The 15,558-nt window shown below is 41.8% G+C and overlaps 1 protein-coding gene across 2 annotated transcripts in view; it reads right to left on the reverse strand.

The window, feature by feature from the left end:
- METTL9 (methyltransferase like 9) overlaps positions 1 to 11,039 on the reverse strand; it is a 61,580-nt gene extending 50,541 nt beyond the window's left edge. The window contains exon 1 of one of the 2 annotated variants that reach the window (XM_006892639.1): positions 10,714 to 11,039. In XM_006892639.1, the coding sequence (XP_006892701.1) occupies positions 10,714 to 10,878 (165 nt within the window). In that variant the 5' untranslated portion in view covers positions 10,879 to 11,039. The remainder of the gene's footprint in view (positions 1 to 10,713) is intronic. The other variant, XM_006892638.1, reaches the window with a different exon arrangement.
- Between the last annotated feature and the right edge of the window lie 4,519 nt (positions 11,040 to 15,558).

The following is a 15,558-nucleotide window of genomic DNA, read 5'->3' on the forward strand; positions in this document are numbered from 1 at the left end:
CCTCTAAAAACTAGGTGGAGGGTAAGCTATGAATTAGTTCTAACTCAAAGCAGTAAGTCTGTGTTTCAACTTTGAAAAACTGATTCATCAAAGTTATCAAAAGCTTTAAGAGATGTTCATGGTGTTGTTCACAGCAACAACATACATATACAACAGTAAAAAAAAAACAAACTATATCATCTAATCCCAGTAAGAACAGCAAAATTTAAAAGAACAGCAAATATCAAATGCTGGCGAGGTTGCGGAGAAACTGGAACCCTTATTCACTGAAATAGAAATACCATTAGACCCAGCAATTCCACTACTGGGAATATACCCTAAAGAAACCAGAACTGCCACCCAAGCAGATATATGCACACCCATGTTTATTGCAGCTTTGTTCACAATAGTTGGAAACAACCCAAGTGTCCATCAACAAACGAATGGATCGAGAAGCTGTAGTATAGTGACACAATGAATGAAATACTATGCTGCGCTGAAAAACAAGGAACTCATGAAATATTATACAAAATGGGTGCCCCTGGAGGACATTATGCTGGGCGAAATATCTCAGTCACAAAAGGACAAATATTGCATAGGGTCATTGTTGTAAAAATGGGACTGACATCAGCAATGAGGGAAGACTGAGAAAGAGGGAAACAAATAATGTATACTGCATTGAAACAGTATATATGGAGAGAACTGTTTAAAAGGGATATATGATTAGATATTATTGTCACATAAGAATGAAGGCTGTCCAGAATGAAGGCTGTACAGTGGAGTGGACTTGAGGGGAGGGATTATATAACAAAGAATTTTTCTTTTACTTTTCAAAGAAAGAGGGAATTGGGGGGGGAGGGTGGGCAGGGAGAAAAGTGCAACAATGAATGAATGGAAATCCTAAATCTCTGTAAGCTTTCATTAAAATTAATTTTTAAAAAATCCAACAAAGATTTGATTGTGGAACAAACTTTCAAAAACTCACATGAAAGGTCAAATTGAAGGTGAAGAAAACTAAAACAAAAACAAGAGTGTAAAAATAAGACCTTGAGGCAATCCCAACTGTATCTAAAAACCATCTCAAGAGTATATCTGATCTACTGAACATTAACATGACATCAAGGATATCATTCATGAAGAAAGCAAAAAGTCATTACAAAGAGGGGGGTGGGGCGGGAGACCAAAATGAGTATCAGAAGACTTGGAAACTTGCACTAAAATGTTGAAAGGCCAAGACAAAAAGAAAAGAGATAAGAAAGATTTTAAAGGGCAGCTCAAGAAGATAAAACTAGCAAACAACAAATGCTGGCGAGGTTGTGGAGAAACTGGAACCCTTATTCACTGTTGGTGGGAGTGTAAAATGGTGCAACCACTGTGGAAGGCGGAATGGCACTTTCTCAAAAAGTTGCAAATAGAGATACCATTAGAACCAGCAATTCCACTACTGGGAATATACCCCAAAGTGACCATAACTGACATCTAAGCAAATATATGTACACCCATGTTTATCGCGGCTTTGTTCACCATCGCAAGGAGTTGGAAACAACCCAGGTGCCCATCAACAAACGAATGGAGAGAGAAGCTGTGGTATATTCACACAATGGAATGCTATGCTTCATTGAAAAACAAGGAATTCATGCAATATTATTCAAAATGGGTGACCTTGGAGGACATTATGCTGAGTGAAGTATCTCAGTCACAAAAGGACAAATACTACATGGTGCCACTGTTGTAAAACAGGACTGACCTTGGGGTTGGGGAGAGACTGAGAAAGATGAGTTCAATAATGTATACTGCACTGAAACCGATGAGGAAGAAAACTGTTTAATAAGAGGGAAAATTATTAGGTATTTTTTGTCATGACAGGAATCCAGAGTGAAGGCTGTAGTAGTGGAGTGGACCTGGGGGGAGGGTTTGTAAAACAATGAATTTTTCTTATTTTTCTTTTACTTTTCCAAGAGGGTAGTGTACTAGGGGGTAGGGTTGAGAGGGGAGAAAAGTGCAGCAATGAATGAATGGAAATCCAATAATTTTTTTTAAAAGATAAAACTAAGTATTAAAATGTGCAAAGAGGTAGAGTCAGAAAATCTAAAGGGAAGAACTCACTCAGCAGTTCTCAAGCTGAAGAAACATATTCAAACCTCAAGTTGCAATACCAAAGAATGCTATGAGCAAAATCTTGAATGTTGCAGAAAGCATCAAAAGATGGAAGAAATACACTGAATCACTGTACCAAAAAGAATTCATTGACACAGAACAATTTCAGGAAGTAGCATACAATCAAGAACCAATACTAACTTAAGGAAGAAGTTCAGACATTGGGAAAAAAAAAATAAGGTCCCATGAAATGATAGTATACCAATTGTGGGTTTCAGGAAACAGACACAGCCCTAGGCGTGCTCAAAGCTCTAAGTCAAGAAATCTGGAGGACAACTACCTGGCCAACTGACTGGAAGGCATCCATATTTGTTCCTATTCCAAACAAAGGTGTTGCAACAGTGTGGAAAGTGTCAAATATTTAATCATTAATATCAGATGCAAGTAAAACCTTGCTGCAGTTTAAAAAAAAAATAGCTAGTTCAATAAATTGAGAGGGAACTGTCAAGTTTAATTTGGAAGAGGCTGTGGCATAAGGGTTATCACAGTTAATATCAGATGGTTCTTGACAGAAAGCAGAGAATAACAGAAAGATGTTTCCTATATTTTATTGATTATACAAAGGCATTTGACTATATGCATCATAACAAATTATGGCTAACATGAGAATGGAAATCCCAGAACCATTAATTTTGCTCATGCAAAACTTATAGACTAAAAAGCTGTTGTCTATTCATGGCTTCTAATCAGGAAAGATGTGCATCAGAGCTGTGTCATTCATCCATATTTATTCAATCTGTATGCTAAGAAAATAATTCAAAAAGATGGACTCTGTGAAGAAGAATGGGGTATCAAGATTGGAGGAAAACTCAATAACAACCTGCAGATGACACAACACTGATTGCAGAAAATGAAGAAAATTTGAAGTACTTACTGAAGAAGGTCAAAGACTATAGCCTTTAATACAGTTTACATCTCAATATCAAGAAAACAAATATCCTCACTACCTCTGGACCAATGGCCAACATCATTATAAATGGAGAAAAGAGAATGAATTTATCAGTTTCATTTTGCAATATCATTGATGGATCCACAATCAACAGTAATGGTGCAGCAGTAGTTGAGAAATTAAAAAAAAATGTTGCAATGGAAAATCTGCTGTCAAAGATCTCTGCAAAGCACTAGTGAGCAAGAATATCAGCTTAAAGACTAAGGTGCACCTGATCCATGTTGTGATATTACTTTCCATTGTCTTGCACAGATCTGAAAGTTGGAGAATGAATAAGGAAAATCAAAGATGAACTGATGCCTTTGAATTATGGTGCTGGAGCAGGGTGGTGAATATTCCATGGATTGTTAAAGAACAAGTAAAACTGTCTTGGATGATGAGCAACCAGGATGTTCCTCAGAGACAAGGCTGGTGACATTCAGTTTTGTGCACTCCGTGTCCTAGGGAAAAGTCATCATGCTGGCAAAGATGGAGAATCAGAAAAAGAGATGAGGACCCTCAATAAGAAGGCCTGACACAGTGACTACAGCAAAAGGCTCGAATACACTGGAGATCATGAGGCCAGCACAGGATAGTGCCAGGTTCAGATCTGTTGTTCATCCGGCTACTAGGAATTATAGTCAACTTGACAGCACCTCATGGTAATGAGTCTTTTCTGGTTTCAAAAACAGCAAGACAGTGCGTTAACTTTACTAGGTTTGCACAAGGACAATGCATCAAAAAGACTTGTTATTTTCTTTTTAAGTTCAGACTGTGACCATGCTGAAAAGTGACATCCATTCATTTTCTAAGCGCCTTGCTCTAGTTCTCCCCAATGAGCCATGAGATCAAGAACACGTTGCTAATTAAAGAATGAGAGCTTTCTCTTGGAAAAATTCTAAGACGGGTTTGGCAAACTTTTCCTGAAAATAAATCCTTTAGGCCCACAGCGCTTTGGTCTTTGTCGCAACCATTCAGCTCTGCCACTTGTGGCACCAAAGCAGTCATAAATTAAAAATAAATGAATGCAGATGACTTCCAATAAAACTTTATTTGTGGTCACAGAAATTTGAATTCCATAAATTTGTACATTACAAAATCTTCTTTTCATTCTTTTGCAACCACTTAAAATATTAAACTATTGTTACTGTGCATCCTGAACAAAAAGCCAGCAAACGAAATAGGGTCCACAGGCCACATCCTTTTAAAAGAAGCCTCGGCTTCCCAAACACCAAACACGCTATTAAAATGGTACTCTGGACTGGATCTTAAAAGCCTTCAAGAGCCCACCTAAGGTGCAACTACTGGTCTCTGCTATTCAAAGCAAAGAAGAATGGAGAAAATCAAAGACTGTGAGTCCAAAGGACCAATGGGCCACATGAAAGTCACTCTTCATGACCGTGAGACAACAAGAACTAGATGGTGTCTGGCTACCACTGCTGATGCTCTGAGACGATAACACTACAAGGTCCCCAATACAGTTGGAAACAAAATTCAAAACTATAAAAGAGACCAGGCTTGCTGACTCGACAGACCGGCAAACTCTCTGAGATTATGATTCCTGGCCACCCTTCAAGTTTAGAACTGAAATCACCCCATAATCCAACTTCCAGTGAAACAATAGACACTGAAATAGAGGATTCGGACCACCAAGGAGGAATAACGTACTTCCTAGAACAATCAACCCTACAAGATCAAGAAAAGGGCAGTATCTGCTTGGGTACAAATGCCAGAATCCAGGAAGGGCTAGAACAAAGATGAACAGAAACAGGAAACACAGGGAGGGTGCAGAAGAGTGTCATCACAATAATCAATGTCATAAAACGTGTGTGAACTGTTAAATAGAAAATGAGTTTGCTCTGTAAATTTTTACTTAAATAAAAACTTAAAAATTTACAGTAACTCAATAGTTCTGTTACTATAATCTTAAAGCTGCTAAAGCCCAAAGGTCGCTGGGGGCAGAGTGGTCAAAGCACCAGAGGAAACAAGGGGTAGTTTTATTCTGTCCTATAGGTTCAGGTAGCTTAGTGGTAAGGAACTGTGCTCACAATGCAGAAGTAAAGCAGTTCAAATCCACCAGCTGCTCTGCAGAAGAAAGATGGGCAACCTCTCATGCAATTTACTGCCTCTGAAAATCCACTAGAGGGTCAGCTATGGATCAGTTCCAACTCCATGGTACACAACAACAACATAAGGTCGTTATTAGTTAGAACTTAGTGGACTCTGATAACTGCATCGACAATCAGTAGGATTTGTAAGCATTCACTCAATATTCATTCAAATAAAAGGGGGGGGGGGAAGTGCCATGGGTCTATTGTTCAAAATAGCTTTCTAAGGCATTGGCTTTGACTTCTACCAATTACCCGGGTGGAAACATGAAATAGTATATACATAAACTAATCGTCATGGGATTGGTCAGTTCTCCCTTCCCACTAAGTTTAAATTGAGCAGGTTTAGCAGCAAAAGTGGGAATCTCATTACCAGCAAGGAAGGAGCAGAGAAAATAGTGTGAGACATCCCTTAAGGTCAGAGATTCCTGAGCTAGTGGGACTGAGACCTACATGAGAACCAGAGACTGACAGAGCTGACTGGAGACTGCTGTTTGATGGGGCCAGAATCGGGGACCTTCACCAAAGACTGCTGGAGGACTGAGGAGAGACACCATCATTGGCAGGACTAAAATCTTTTTATACTGACCTAAGTTTCAAGGCTCAAGTTCAAAGGGCTTCCAAGCACCCTTCAGAAACTGTCCTGATTAAGAAACTATATACTGTTACCAACCTGAATTGGAGCCTGTTAACTCCCCTAGTAAACCCGTAACCTAAGTATGGTTTCTATGAGATCTGTGTGGCCAATGCAACTGATTTTGGACCCAGTAGTAGAGCCATACCATTGAATGCTGGAATGAGAAGCAGGCATGCGAGCATGGAGGCCACATCTGAACTTGTGGGAACTGGTTTTGTATTGAGGATGTTACTGATGGAGACTCGTTCCCTTTGTTAACAGAGGTCAGATGCTGCCATCCTCATGCCACCCTCACTCTTTCTGCAGATTCAACAAGAAGTCATATAGAATCCACTTTTCAAGGCAAAGGTACAGGCACCTAAAGACAACTTTACAAAGAAAGAATAAGAGTCCTGATGGTCCTCTACTCCCTCCCTCCCCTTGGCTAACCCAGGGATCTTGCTTAGCTATGTAATAGGGTTTCTTTCCTTGACACTCTAACTACTGTGGCTGGATGATTCTTTGTAGTGGTGGCTATCCCATACATTGGAGGGTATGACATCCTAACCTCTACCCCTATAAGCTTCAATGACCAGCTATCTTCAAGAAAATGAAAAAAATACCATCCCCTAAGGGTGCATCCTCTCTCAATTAAGATCCTCTGAAGTACCCATTCAGGTGAGTATCCTCAGAGAGCAGAGAGAAGAGCAAGAAGAGCGCAAAGTGGATCTGGAGGGGAAATGGAAGGCATCCGACAATTTTGTGCTCCACACTGACCTGATATTGAGGCCAACTAATTCTCCAGACCACATGTCACCTTCTCAGAGGGCTCTTTCTAGGCCTCTCGTCACCACTTGCTGAATCAAAATCTCACTCCGCTTTTTAACTAACTCTACCCTACTATTCATATTCACCTCTTTAGAGTTTTTAATTATACATTTTATGTATATGTACTTTTAAAATTATCTATAGAGTGAAAACTTTTGAAGAATATGGGCCATACCTGTTTATTCACCTAGCTCAGTGACTAGCATAAAACTTGAACACAATAAAGACATGGTTAATAAATAACATGCTGAGGGTGGGAAGAATTCACTCAATGGCAATTAATCTGGTTTTGGTATACCCCAAAGAGCCTTATAGCTCCAGGCTACAGCAACTAAGTAGCAAGTTTTAATGCCTAAACATTGCCCTAAATTTCCCTTATAATCACAGGCTCCTCTACCACAATTCCCAAATAAAATAACCAGAAGGAAAACTTGGACTTAGTATGGTTCAATCAAATCCATAATCCTACTTTCATGTAGCTGCTAAGGAACCAGATGTGGCCTGCTATGGAATCCACACAGACAGATGAACACCAGAAACTCTTATATAAACTATTAATTTGATGGAAGTAAAAAAAAAGTCAGAGTAAAGTGAACTCACAAGCAGCAAAGTCTTAAAGCAAATCCAGGATCTCAGACTATAAAGCAAACAAGAAATCCTACTTAGAGAAGACCAGCTCCTATTTTATCGAACTGTGGTTTCTACCTATGCTTTTCCTTTATTCATTTTAATCTTTATTCTGAACAATTAACTTCCATAAAGTTCATCTCAAAGTCATGCCTGGGCTCATTATTTGAAACTGAAGAGTCAATTTTCCTAAAAGGTGAACAATAATATCAGAGAAGCATTCACTCCTTAGAATATATAAACCACAAAAGCTTTTTTTTTTCAAAAGTAGCACTTGCCAAAGAAGGAAGAGTAGGACAGAAGGAATGATGGAAACAAGAATCACACGGAGGAAGTGAAGAGAGTGCAGTTACATTGCAAGCATAGTAATTCACCTCCTTAAACCAAATCTATATAAATTTTATACTAGAAAGCCAATCTGCCATGTAAACGTTCACTCAACTCACATACAAGGAGACATGTTATATCATTAATATAATTTGCTGACATAATCATACAACTCAGAAACTTGTATCTCAAGCCAACATTAGTTTTTTTGGTTTGTTTGTGTTTTTTTTTTAATTTTATTTATTTTTTGTGTGTACCGTCAAATCAGATCTGACTGATAAAGGAGGAGATTGTTCCTCCTTCTCCAGCACAGCATCTGGTGGATTCGAACCGTGTACCTCTGAGATTGCAGTGCAGCTTCTTCATTAGTTTTTTTTAAAAAAAACAAAACAAAACAAAAAACAACCCTGACAGACAACTTCAAGAAGGTACACAATAAGAACTTGTCTTTTGTTAGGAGACATTCTGAGGTCACAGCCATACTTCTCTCCAAGTCAAACTGCTTTTAAGAGTTGTTCAAACTTTAACTGACCCCTGAAAGCATCGCTAAGTAGATATAAACAGAGCAAGTACTTTAATAAACACTTAGAAATAAGAGAGACAATTTCAAGATAAGACTTTTCCTCCCTTCCATACAGGATCATCTTTCTATTTTACATTTCTGATTTAACATTCTACACAATTATATATATTTCATACAAATATGTAACACTTGACGGAATAATTATCAGTACAGTAATTTTCTTGCTGATAAGAATAAACTAAAGTAACTGGATTACTTTAAAGTAAATGGGCAAAAGACATAGAAAGAATTTTCACAGAAGACATTCAAACGGCCAACTTCACATGAAGAAATGCTCAAAATCACTGGCAATGAGAGATGCAAATCAAAACCACAATGACATACCATCTCATTCCAGTAACAGTGGCAAAGTTTAACAGGACAGCAAGTAATAATAAATGTTGGAGAGGATGTGGTGAGATAGGAACTCTTATACATTGTTTGTGGGATTGTAAAATGGTACAACCCCTCGGGAAGGCAGTTTGGTGCTTCCTCAAAAAGCAGAACACAGGGGGAGCTCTGGTGGCCTAGTGGCAAGGAACTGCAACTACAATCCCAGAGGCGCACGGTTCCAATCCACCAGATGCTCTGCCGAGGAAGGAGGGACAATCTCCTCCTGTACCAGTCAGATCTGATTTGACGGTACACGCGCGCGCACCCACACAAAAAAATTAAAATTTTTTTAAAAAAAGTGTTGCTCTGATTGGCCAACATTTAAAAAAAGAAAGCAGAACACAGAAATTCTATATGACCCAGCTATTCCACCGCTTGGAATATACCCCAAGAAAATAAGAACTGAGGCACAAATGTACACCAACGTTCATAGCACCGTTATTCACAAGAATGCAAGATCCAACCACAATCTAATGGATTGAAAAATCCCAATATATTCACACAATGGAACACTATGCAGCACGCAGGAGTAATGATTTTGTAAATTACTACCTAACTTGGGAAGGACTGGAGAGCATTATGCTGAGTGAACTAATCCAGTCTCACAAGGACAAATACTGTATAAAACCATTATTGAGGAATGAGTATGAGGTTCCAAGGGAGGCGAGATGGGGAAGCAAAAGGGTGGGAAGGTTGTACAATTGATGGGGGGGGGTGGTGTGTGAAGGAAATGGGAAAGATCCTGTGTGAAAAACAATGTATTCAAACTTTGTAAATAAATCAGTATAAAAATTTTTAAAAAGGAAACAGAATAAAGTAATAAATTTACAGCCATCCATGTGGTTTCACAGCTTAAGACTGGATAAAAATTGGAAACAGTACCAACCCCCTTCTGCCATCAAGCTGATTCTGACTCATAATGACCCACAGGACATAAAAGAACTACTTTCTAGCATTTCTAAGGTGGTAAATCTTTACAAAAGCAAACTGTCGTGTGGCTCTAGAAAAAAAAAAGAACACTACAAATGTTTGCTTAGTCAAAACTGTCTTTTCTGAAACAGTATTTTCCAAATGAACTGCTTTGTCTCGTTCCTGAATAATTCTTTCTTTTAATTAAAACACAAGAAATCAACCTGGGTAAAGTCTCTGCACACCTGCATTAAGAAAAGAAACACACAAAAAAACAAATCTGTGAAATTGCCCATACATAATAAGATGAGATGAGGAATAATGAACCCATACTAAAATGAAATGAGAAATGATTAGCTATTGCTCTCACAAAAGGTAAAATGTTCTCTAAATGAAAGCTAAATGCGAGCTCGACTTTTTTTTTTAACTCCAAAAAGGCTCTTAAATGAATAGAAGAGTCCAAGAGACTCTTAAATGAATGCCAATTGCTAAATGCAGACTTACAATATGATCAAACACAGACCGTGTCATTCTTTTCTGACCGCTAACCAGCATGTATTTCTCTTGAATAGCACAAAACTGGAGCTAATAAAACGACGGTAACCGATCACATCGCATCGCTCACCATGCACAACAACTCTTAGAAGAATTCATCTCTGCTCGGATCTGGTTTTAAAACCCTCCCGCAGTACCTTGCATTAACTTTCTCTTTAAGCATCCTTCTGATCAAATGCCTGAATGGAAGTTGATGCAAACACATTTTAAGTGCTTATGGGAAAATGTCATCAGAATTCCAGAGTTAAACGGTTCGCGATGCGCGACCCTTTGTATATTCAGAGATTTGAATCAGACAAAAAGGAGTACTGGCTCTTCGTGTGGCTGCTCGGGGGTTCAGTCTGGTCGTGGAAATCTCGGGTCCCGGTGTCAGATGGGCGCCCCCGAAGTTCCCCGCGGGCCCGGAGCAGACGCCCAGGGGGGCCCGAGCTTCCGCGACGACCGCCGCCGGCGACCCGGGAACAATGCGCGGCTCCCGGGCGCGCACGCTCGGGCCTGGGGAGACAGGAGACGCGAAAGGCGTCCTTCGCCCGCGCGGAGGAACAAAAGGCGCCGCCGCGGAACCCGATCCGGCGGGGAAAACTTTCCGAGGGGCCGGAGCAGTAGGACTGGGGCCCGGCCGCCCTCTCGCCGCGCCGCCTCAGCACAATGGCCGGGCCGAGCGCGGGAAGGCCCCGCCGCCACGCCCCCGCCCCGATCCCGACCCCGGCCAGCGCCCCCGTACCTGGTGGTTCTCCTTCCTGCCGCCCGCGGCTGCCGCTGGCCCGCCCGGGCCGCTCGTCATGTTCACGTACAGGGAGCGGGTGAGCGGACTCCGCAGCGTCCACATCCTCCGCGCCAGCCACACGGACGCCAGGCTCAGGCACAGCCAGCCCACGAACAGTCTCATCGGGGGCCGCGGCCGCTCACTCCGATCACCGCCGGCGCCGGGGCGAGGAGGAAGAGGCGCCGCCGCCTCCGGCCACCGCTGCCGCCGCCACTGGGGCTCGAGCCATCGTGCTCAACTTGCCCATCCAGCCCCTCCAGGGCCGAGGCGGGGGGGACGGGGAGGAGCGGCCAGCGCTCAGCCTTCCCACCGCCTCCTTCTTTTCCGCACGCGGAACGCCGACGCTCGCGGCACCTGTTTCCATCCGGAGCACGCACGGGCGGCAGAGTCGCGTCCTCTGCGGGGCGCGTGCCATCCAATCAGCGAGCCGGCTGGTGGGCGGGACAAAGGGTGTGTGCGTGCTCTCGGCGCGCGTGCACGCGTCCGGTCTCGCCGTCTTTCCAGGTAATGGCGGAGAGGGCTTAAAATTTTTAAGAGACTCTTGCTCATATGCGGTAACTGAAGCCTCCTCACCATCTCAGGTAGTTGGTAGGACTTTCTCTTTAGTCGTCACCACTGGGCTCTTCATTCTACCTTCAGAAAGGACTTGCACCTTGTTGAGCGGATGGCTCCGGGTTGGGTCTCATCGCGATTCTAAACATTCAAACCTAAGTCCTCTCAGGGGCAAACAGTGCCAGTCTTTTTATATTATGGAAAAGCTAACGAGCTGACGAACGAGAATCCCACCTTAAGGGCACTCAGAGTGCTTCGCAGGAGCTGCAAAGCCGACGGGAACCCAAGGGCACAGAATACAACGGGCAGCCTCAGTCCCTCCCGAGCTGCTCAGGGTCTAAAGAGGCTTCCGGGGAAAGCTCTGCTTTTGTTAAAACCTCCTGCAGCTGGGGCACCTGCAGGTAATGTTTTGATGTATTGTTAACTGCCCAAGGACGGAGACCTCAAATTAGAGTATCTGGCTGTTCTTTCTTTGAATGCCTAGACCGAAGCTGGCTCCAACAGGCGAACTCTCTGCTCTGGGAGCAGTGTTTGCCGGGATATTTCTTTGATCCTTTATAGCATGAGACGACCTAGTAACCTCTCTGAACTCTTACATTGTATTCTTCTGTCTAGAGTTGTTCCTGCTACAACGTTATTTCCTGAGTCCTCTAACATTCATAATACCTGGAGGACGGGAGGGGGAGGAAGGGGGGCTTGGTTTAGAAAATGCTTTTCCTTTAGCTGAGCCAGAAGACTGTAAATAACATTTTTAGTTCAGAGCAAACAGAAAGATAAACCCTGTCAATGCATTCCATATTGCATATGTTTTATTTCTGCAAGGTAAGGTCACCGAGAAACAGCATCGTTCCTTACTCAGATGTTTTTATCAGCTTCTGCGGATCTCAGCTTGGTGCATTTCACCAACACGTCTCAGTAGCCTAATTTGACACACCACAAACCCTCGAGTGGGTTCTCACTCACAGCAACCCTTCGTTGTTCCCAAGGCTGTAATGTATGAGAGGAGACCATCAAGACAGCTGGTGGATTTGACAGCCAACTTTTGGTTAACAGTGCAGCAGTACTAGGCACTGTGTAACCACATTCCTTAATGTAACAGGAGCTCTGACACAGGGTGGGTAAGAAAGGGTCTCTCCCTGCAGAACCTCTCCTTGGCTACAAAAACGAAAAGAGTGTTTATCTTACTAAATTTAATTCTAAGCCCTAGTAATCCAAGGCTGTTGTTTAGAGAGGAACATCATGCTTGGTAAGGTAGACTGAGGCAGTGGCGAAGGAGAGGAAGACTTCAGGTGGATTAACACAGTCACTGCAGCAATGAGCTTGAGTGTGTCAGAGATGGTGAGGATGGCACAGGATAGGACACGATTCAGAGGTGTTCATAGGGTCACTATGAGTCATCCGCAACTCGATGGCACTTAACTAGAACAGTAAGCCTGGCCCAAAGCATCAAAAAAGAACTGTAGTAGCAGGTCCTGGCTAGGATTAGTGTCAGTTCCCCCATGAACTTCCTCCTGAGCAATCCTTAGTAATGTTTAGTCTCAATTTTAACCCTAGAATAAGATGAAATACAGTCACACATTTTAAAATGTTCTTATGTGCTATCAAGTTGATTGCAGCTCATAGCAACACTCCAAACCCTGCCCTGTCCTGAGCCAGTCTGTTTCTGACACACCCACACCTGTTACCCCAGTCACTGTGTCAGTCCATCTCATCAGGGGTCTCCCTCTCCTACATTGTCTAGTCCCTCAGGGCAACATGCCCAATCTATGTGAAAAGATAATGATTATTTAAGTACTAATAAAGAATTCTTTTATCCTTTTCCCTTAGTATTTCATTCTCAAAAAGGTGACTGATGCCATTTCACAATTCTAATTATAGCAATAGTAGCTAAAACATCAGCAGCAACGAAACAGCAGCCCATGCTTAAAGTGTGTACAGATAAAGCCACGTTGATTAACATCATCATGATAACAGTAATAGCTGTGACCAGAGCACTTTAGAAGGTTCAAAAAGTAAGTTAGCATTGTTTTAGCCTGATAGGTCTCTTGATACACATAAGCTCAGTTTATGAAAACATTTTTGTTGTTGTTATAACTACAGGGCTAGTCTTATAAAAACAAGTTACAAGTACCTGCTGAAACACTACAAAATTTGTACCAGCACTTTGGTGTCATCTGGCGGCGTCTGCATCCCACACACCTCCCTAGTGACACCACTTTATAATAAAAGAGCTCTGCTGGCTTAGTCCCTAGCATATTGTGGTACTAACAAAACCTAAATGTCTCCAGGTCAACTCCACCAGCAGCTCTGTGGGAGAGATATAGGCAGCCTCCTCCTACTATGTAGTAGCAAATTCAGATACTTAGTTCATTATGTCACATCTCTTATCTCAATCAGCACCCAAAGAAAACCTTCACCTTTTCTGCCTGGGGAATGGAAACAGCAAGAGCACATAAAATAGCATATTTCACTTATGGAGAAAAAAAACATGGCTCACCACACACACACACACACACACACACAGTACTGCTCTCATAAACTGCAGAGTGTATTAGATGAAAAAGAAGCAACAGATACTGGTGTAGCCTGAAGAGTTTGGGGTCAGAAGTGTTTGGGGGTCAAGAAGCATCTTAAGTAAGCTTAGTTTCACTTTATGCCTGAGCTGTCAGCCTTAAACAGTAGATCATCCACACATTTTAAATACTCTATAATAAACCACTATTTATAAAACAACTCAAACACATTGTTTCTGCTTAGCAAGCACAGAAAAGACCCCAAAGCAGTGTTTTCAAATAATCCGATTAAAAGGTAGCAGAGTCAATTCAATAGCAGACCTTTTCATAGATCCTGGTATCCCAGTGTTCTGCCTTTTGGTCCATCTAAGAAGCTGCACTCTCTCTGCAGAGAGCCTCCTGGATTACAAATAAAGAGGAAGGAAAACAGCAAGAGTCAAAATGCAAAGCAGAAGTTCAGAAGGCCTTTGATGACTACCCCTTTCCTTCATCCTCTAGAATGTCACTACGTATTAAATCTTCAGTTATTCCTTATGGAGAGCGGAAGATGCACAGATTCACAAAAGCCCATGATGAACCAATATCCATTCTAACCTGGCTTTGAAATTCAGAGATATTCAAAAGACCTAGAACTCACAGCTCTCTTCAATGCTTTTCTGACCAAAACTGCAGGTAGCTAGCTTGGTATCAAGTTACTGTAAACCTCAGATAACAGGCCTGAAAATTATGACTGGCTTACTTTCCTTCTAAAAAAGGGCAGGGTTGGTGTGTCTCTACAGCTGTAAATTATTGCATTTTTGTTTTCAGCTACAAGGTACATAATTTAAAGAGAACCCAAAAAGCAAAAGACTTAAATTTGTCCAATGTACCAAGCACAGTGTCTGTCTGCGAAAGAACTCATGCTCAAGCACAGGCTGGCAAGGGCATCATTTGTCCAAGGATACAACTCAAAATAGGATATTTGGGAAAGGAGGGAGAGATGAATGGCAATAGGAACCAGAGACAGTGAAGAGTGATGCATTAAGAGGATTGTAGTCAGTGTCACTGTTGTAGAATGGGTCTGCCATCAGGGTGGGGGTATGACAAAAAACTGGATAAATTATGTATATTGAAACAGATGAGGGAAAGAACAGATTAGAGGTGATATATGATTGAGTATTATGGTTAGCACAGGAATCCAGAATTAAGGTTGCATAGAGAAGTGTACTCGGGGTGGGAGGTGGGGGTTAAGGGACGTGGGAATTGTATACTAATGAAGGAATTTTTATTTTTTTTATTTTTCTCTTGGAGGAGGAAGCGAACTGGTGGGGAGGGGTGGGCAGGGAGAAAAGTGCAGCAATGAATGAATGGAAATCCAAAACCTCTGTAAATGTATATTAAAATTAATAATTTTTAAAAAGAGGATTGTAGTCGGTGTCATAAAATAATGTACATGTCAATGCTTGAATACCAGTCTGCTCTTTTTAGGTTGTCAGGTGGTATGAGTCAGCTCCAACTCACAGCGTCCCTGTACAACAGAATATGCAACAGGCCAAACCTCTGGGCCATCCTCACAGTCTCTGCTGTGCCCATTATTATAGAAAGATGTCCATCCATCTTGTTGAGAGCCTTCTCTTTCACTAAACCTCTACTTTTCCAAATCACAACTGAGGAGGACCTGAAATGTGTACTGCAGAAGGTCAAGGACTGTAGTCTTCAATATTGATTGAAACTCAACATCAAGAAGACAAAGATTCTA

The sequence above is a fragment of the Elephantulus edwardii genome, unplaced genomic scaffold (genome assembly GCF_000299155.1).
Source record: "Elephantulus edwardii isolate Elephantulus edwardi_28Jun2011 unplaced genomic scaffold, EleEdw1.0 scaffold00117, whole genome shotgun sequence".
NCBI lineage: Eukaryota > Metazoa > Chordata > Mammalia > Macroscelidea > Macroscelididae > Elephantulus > Elephantulus edwardii.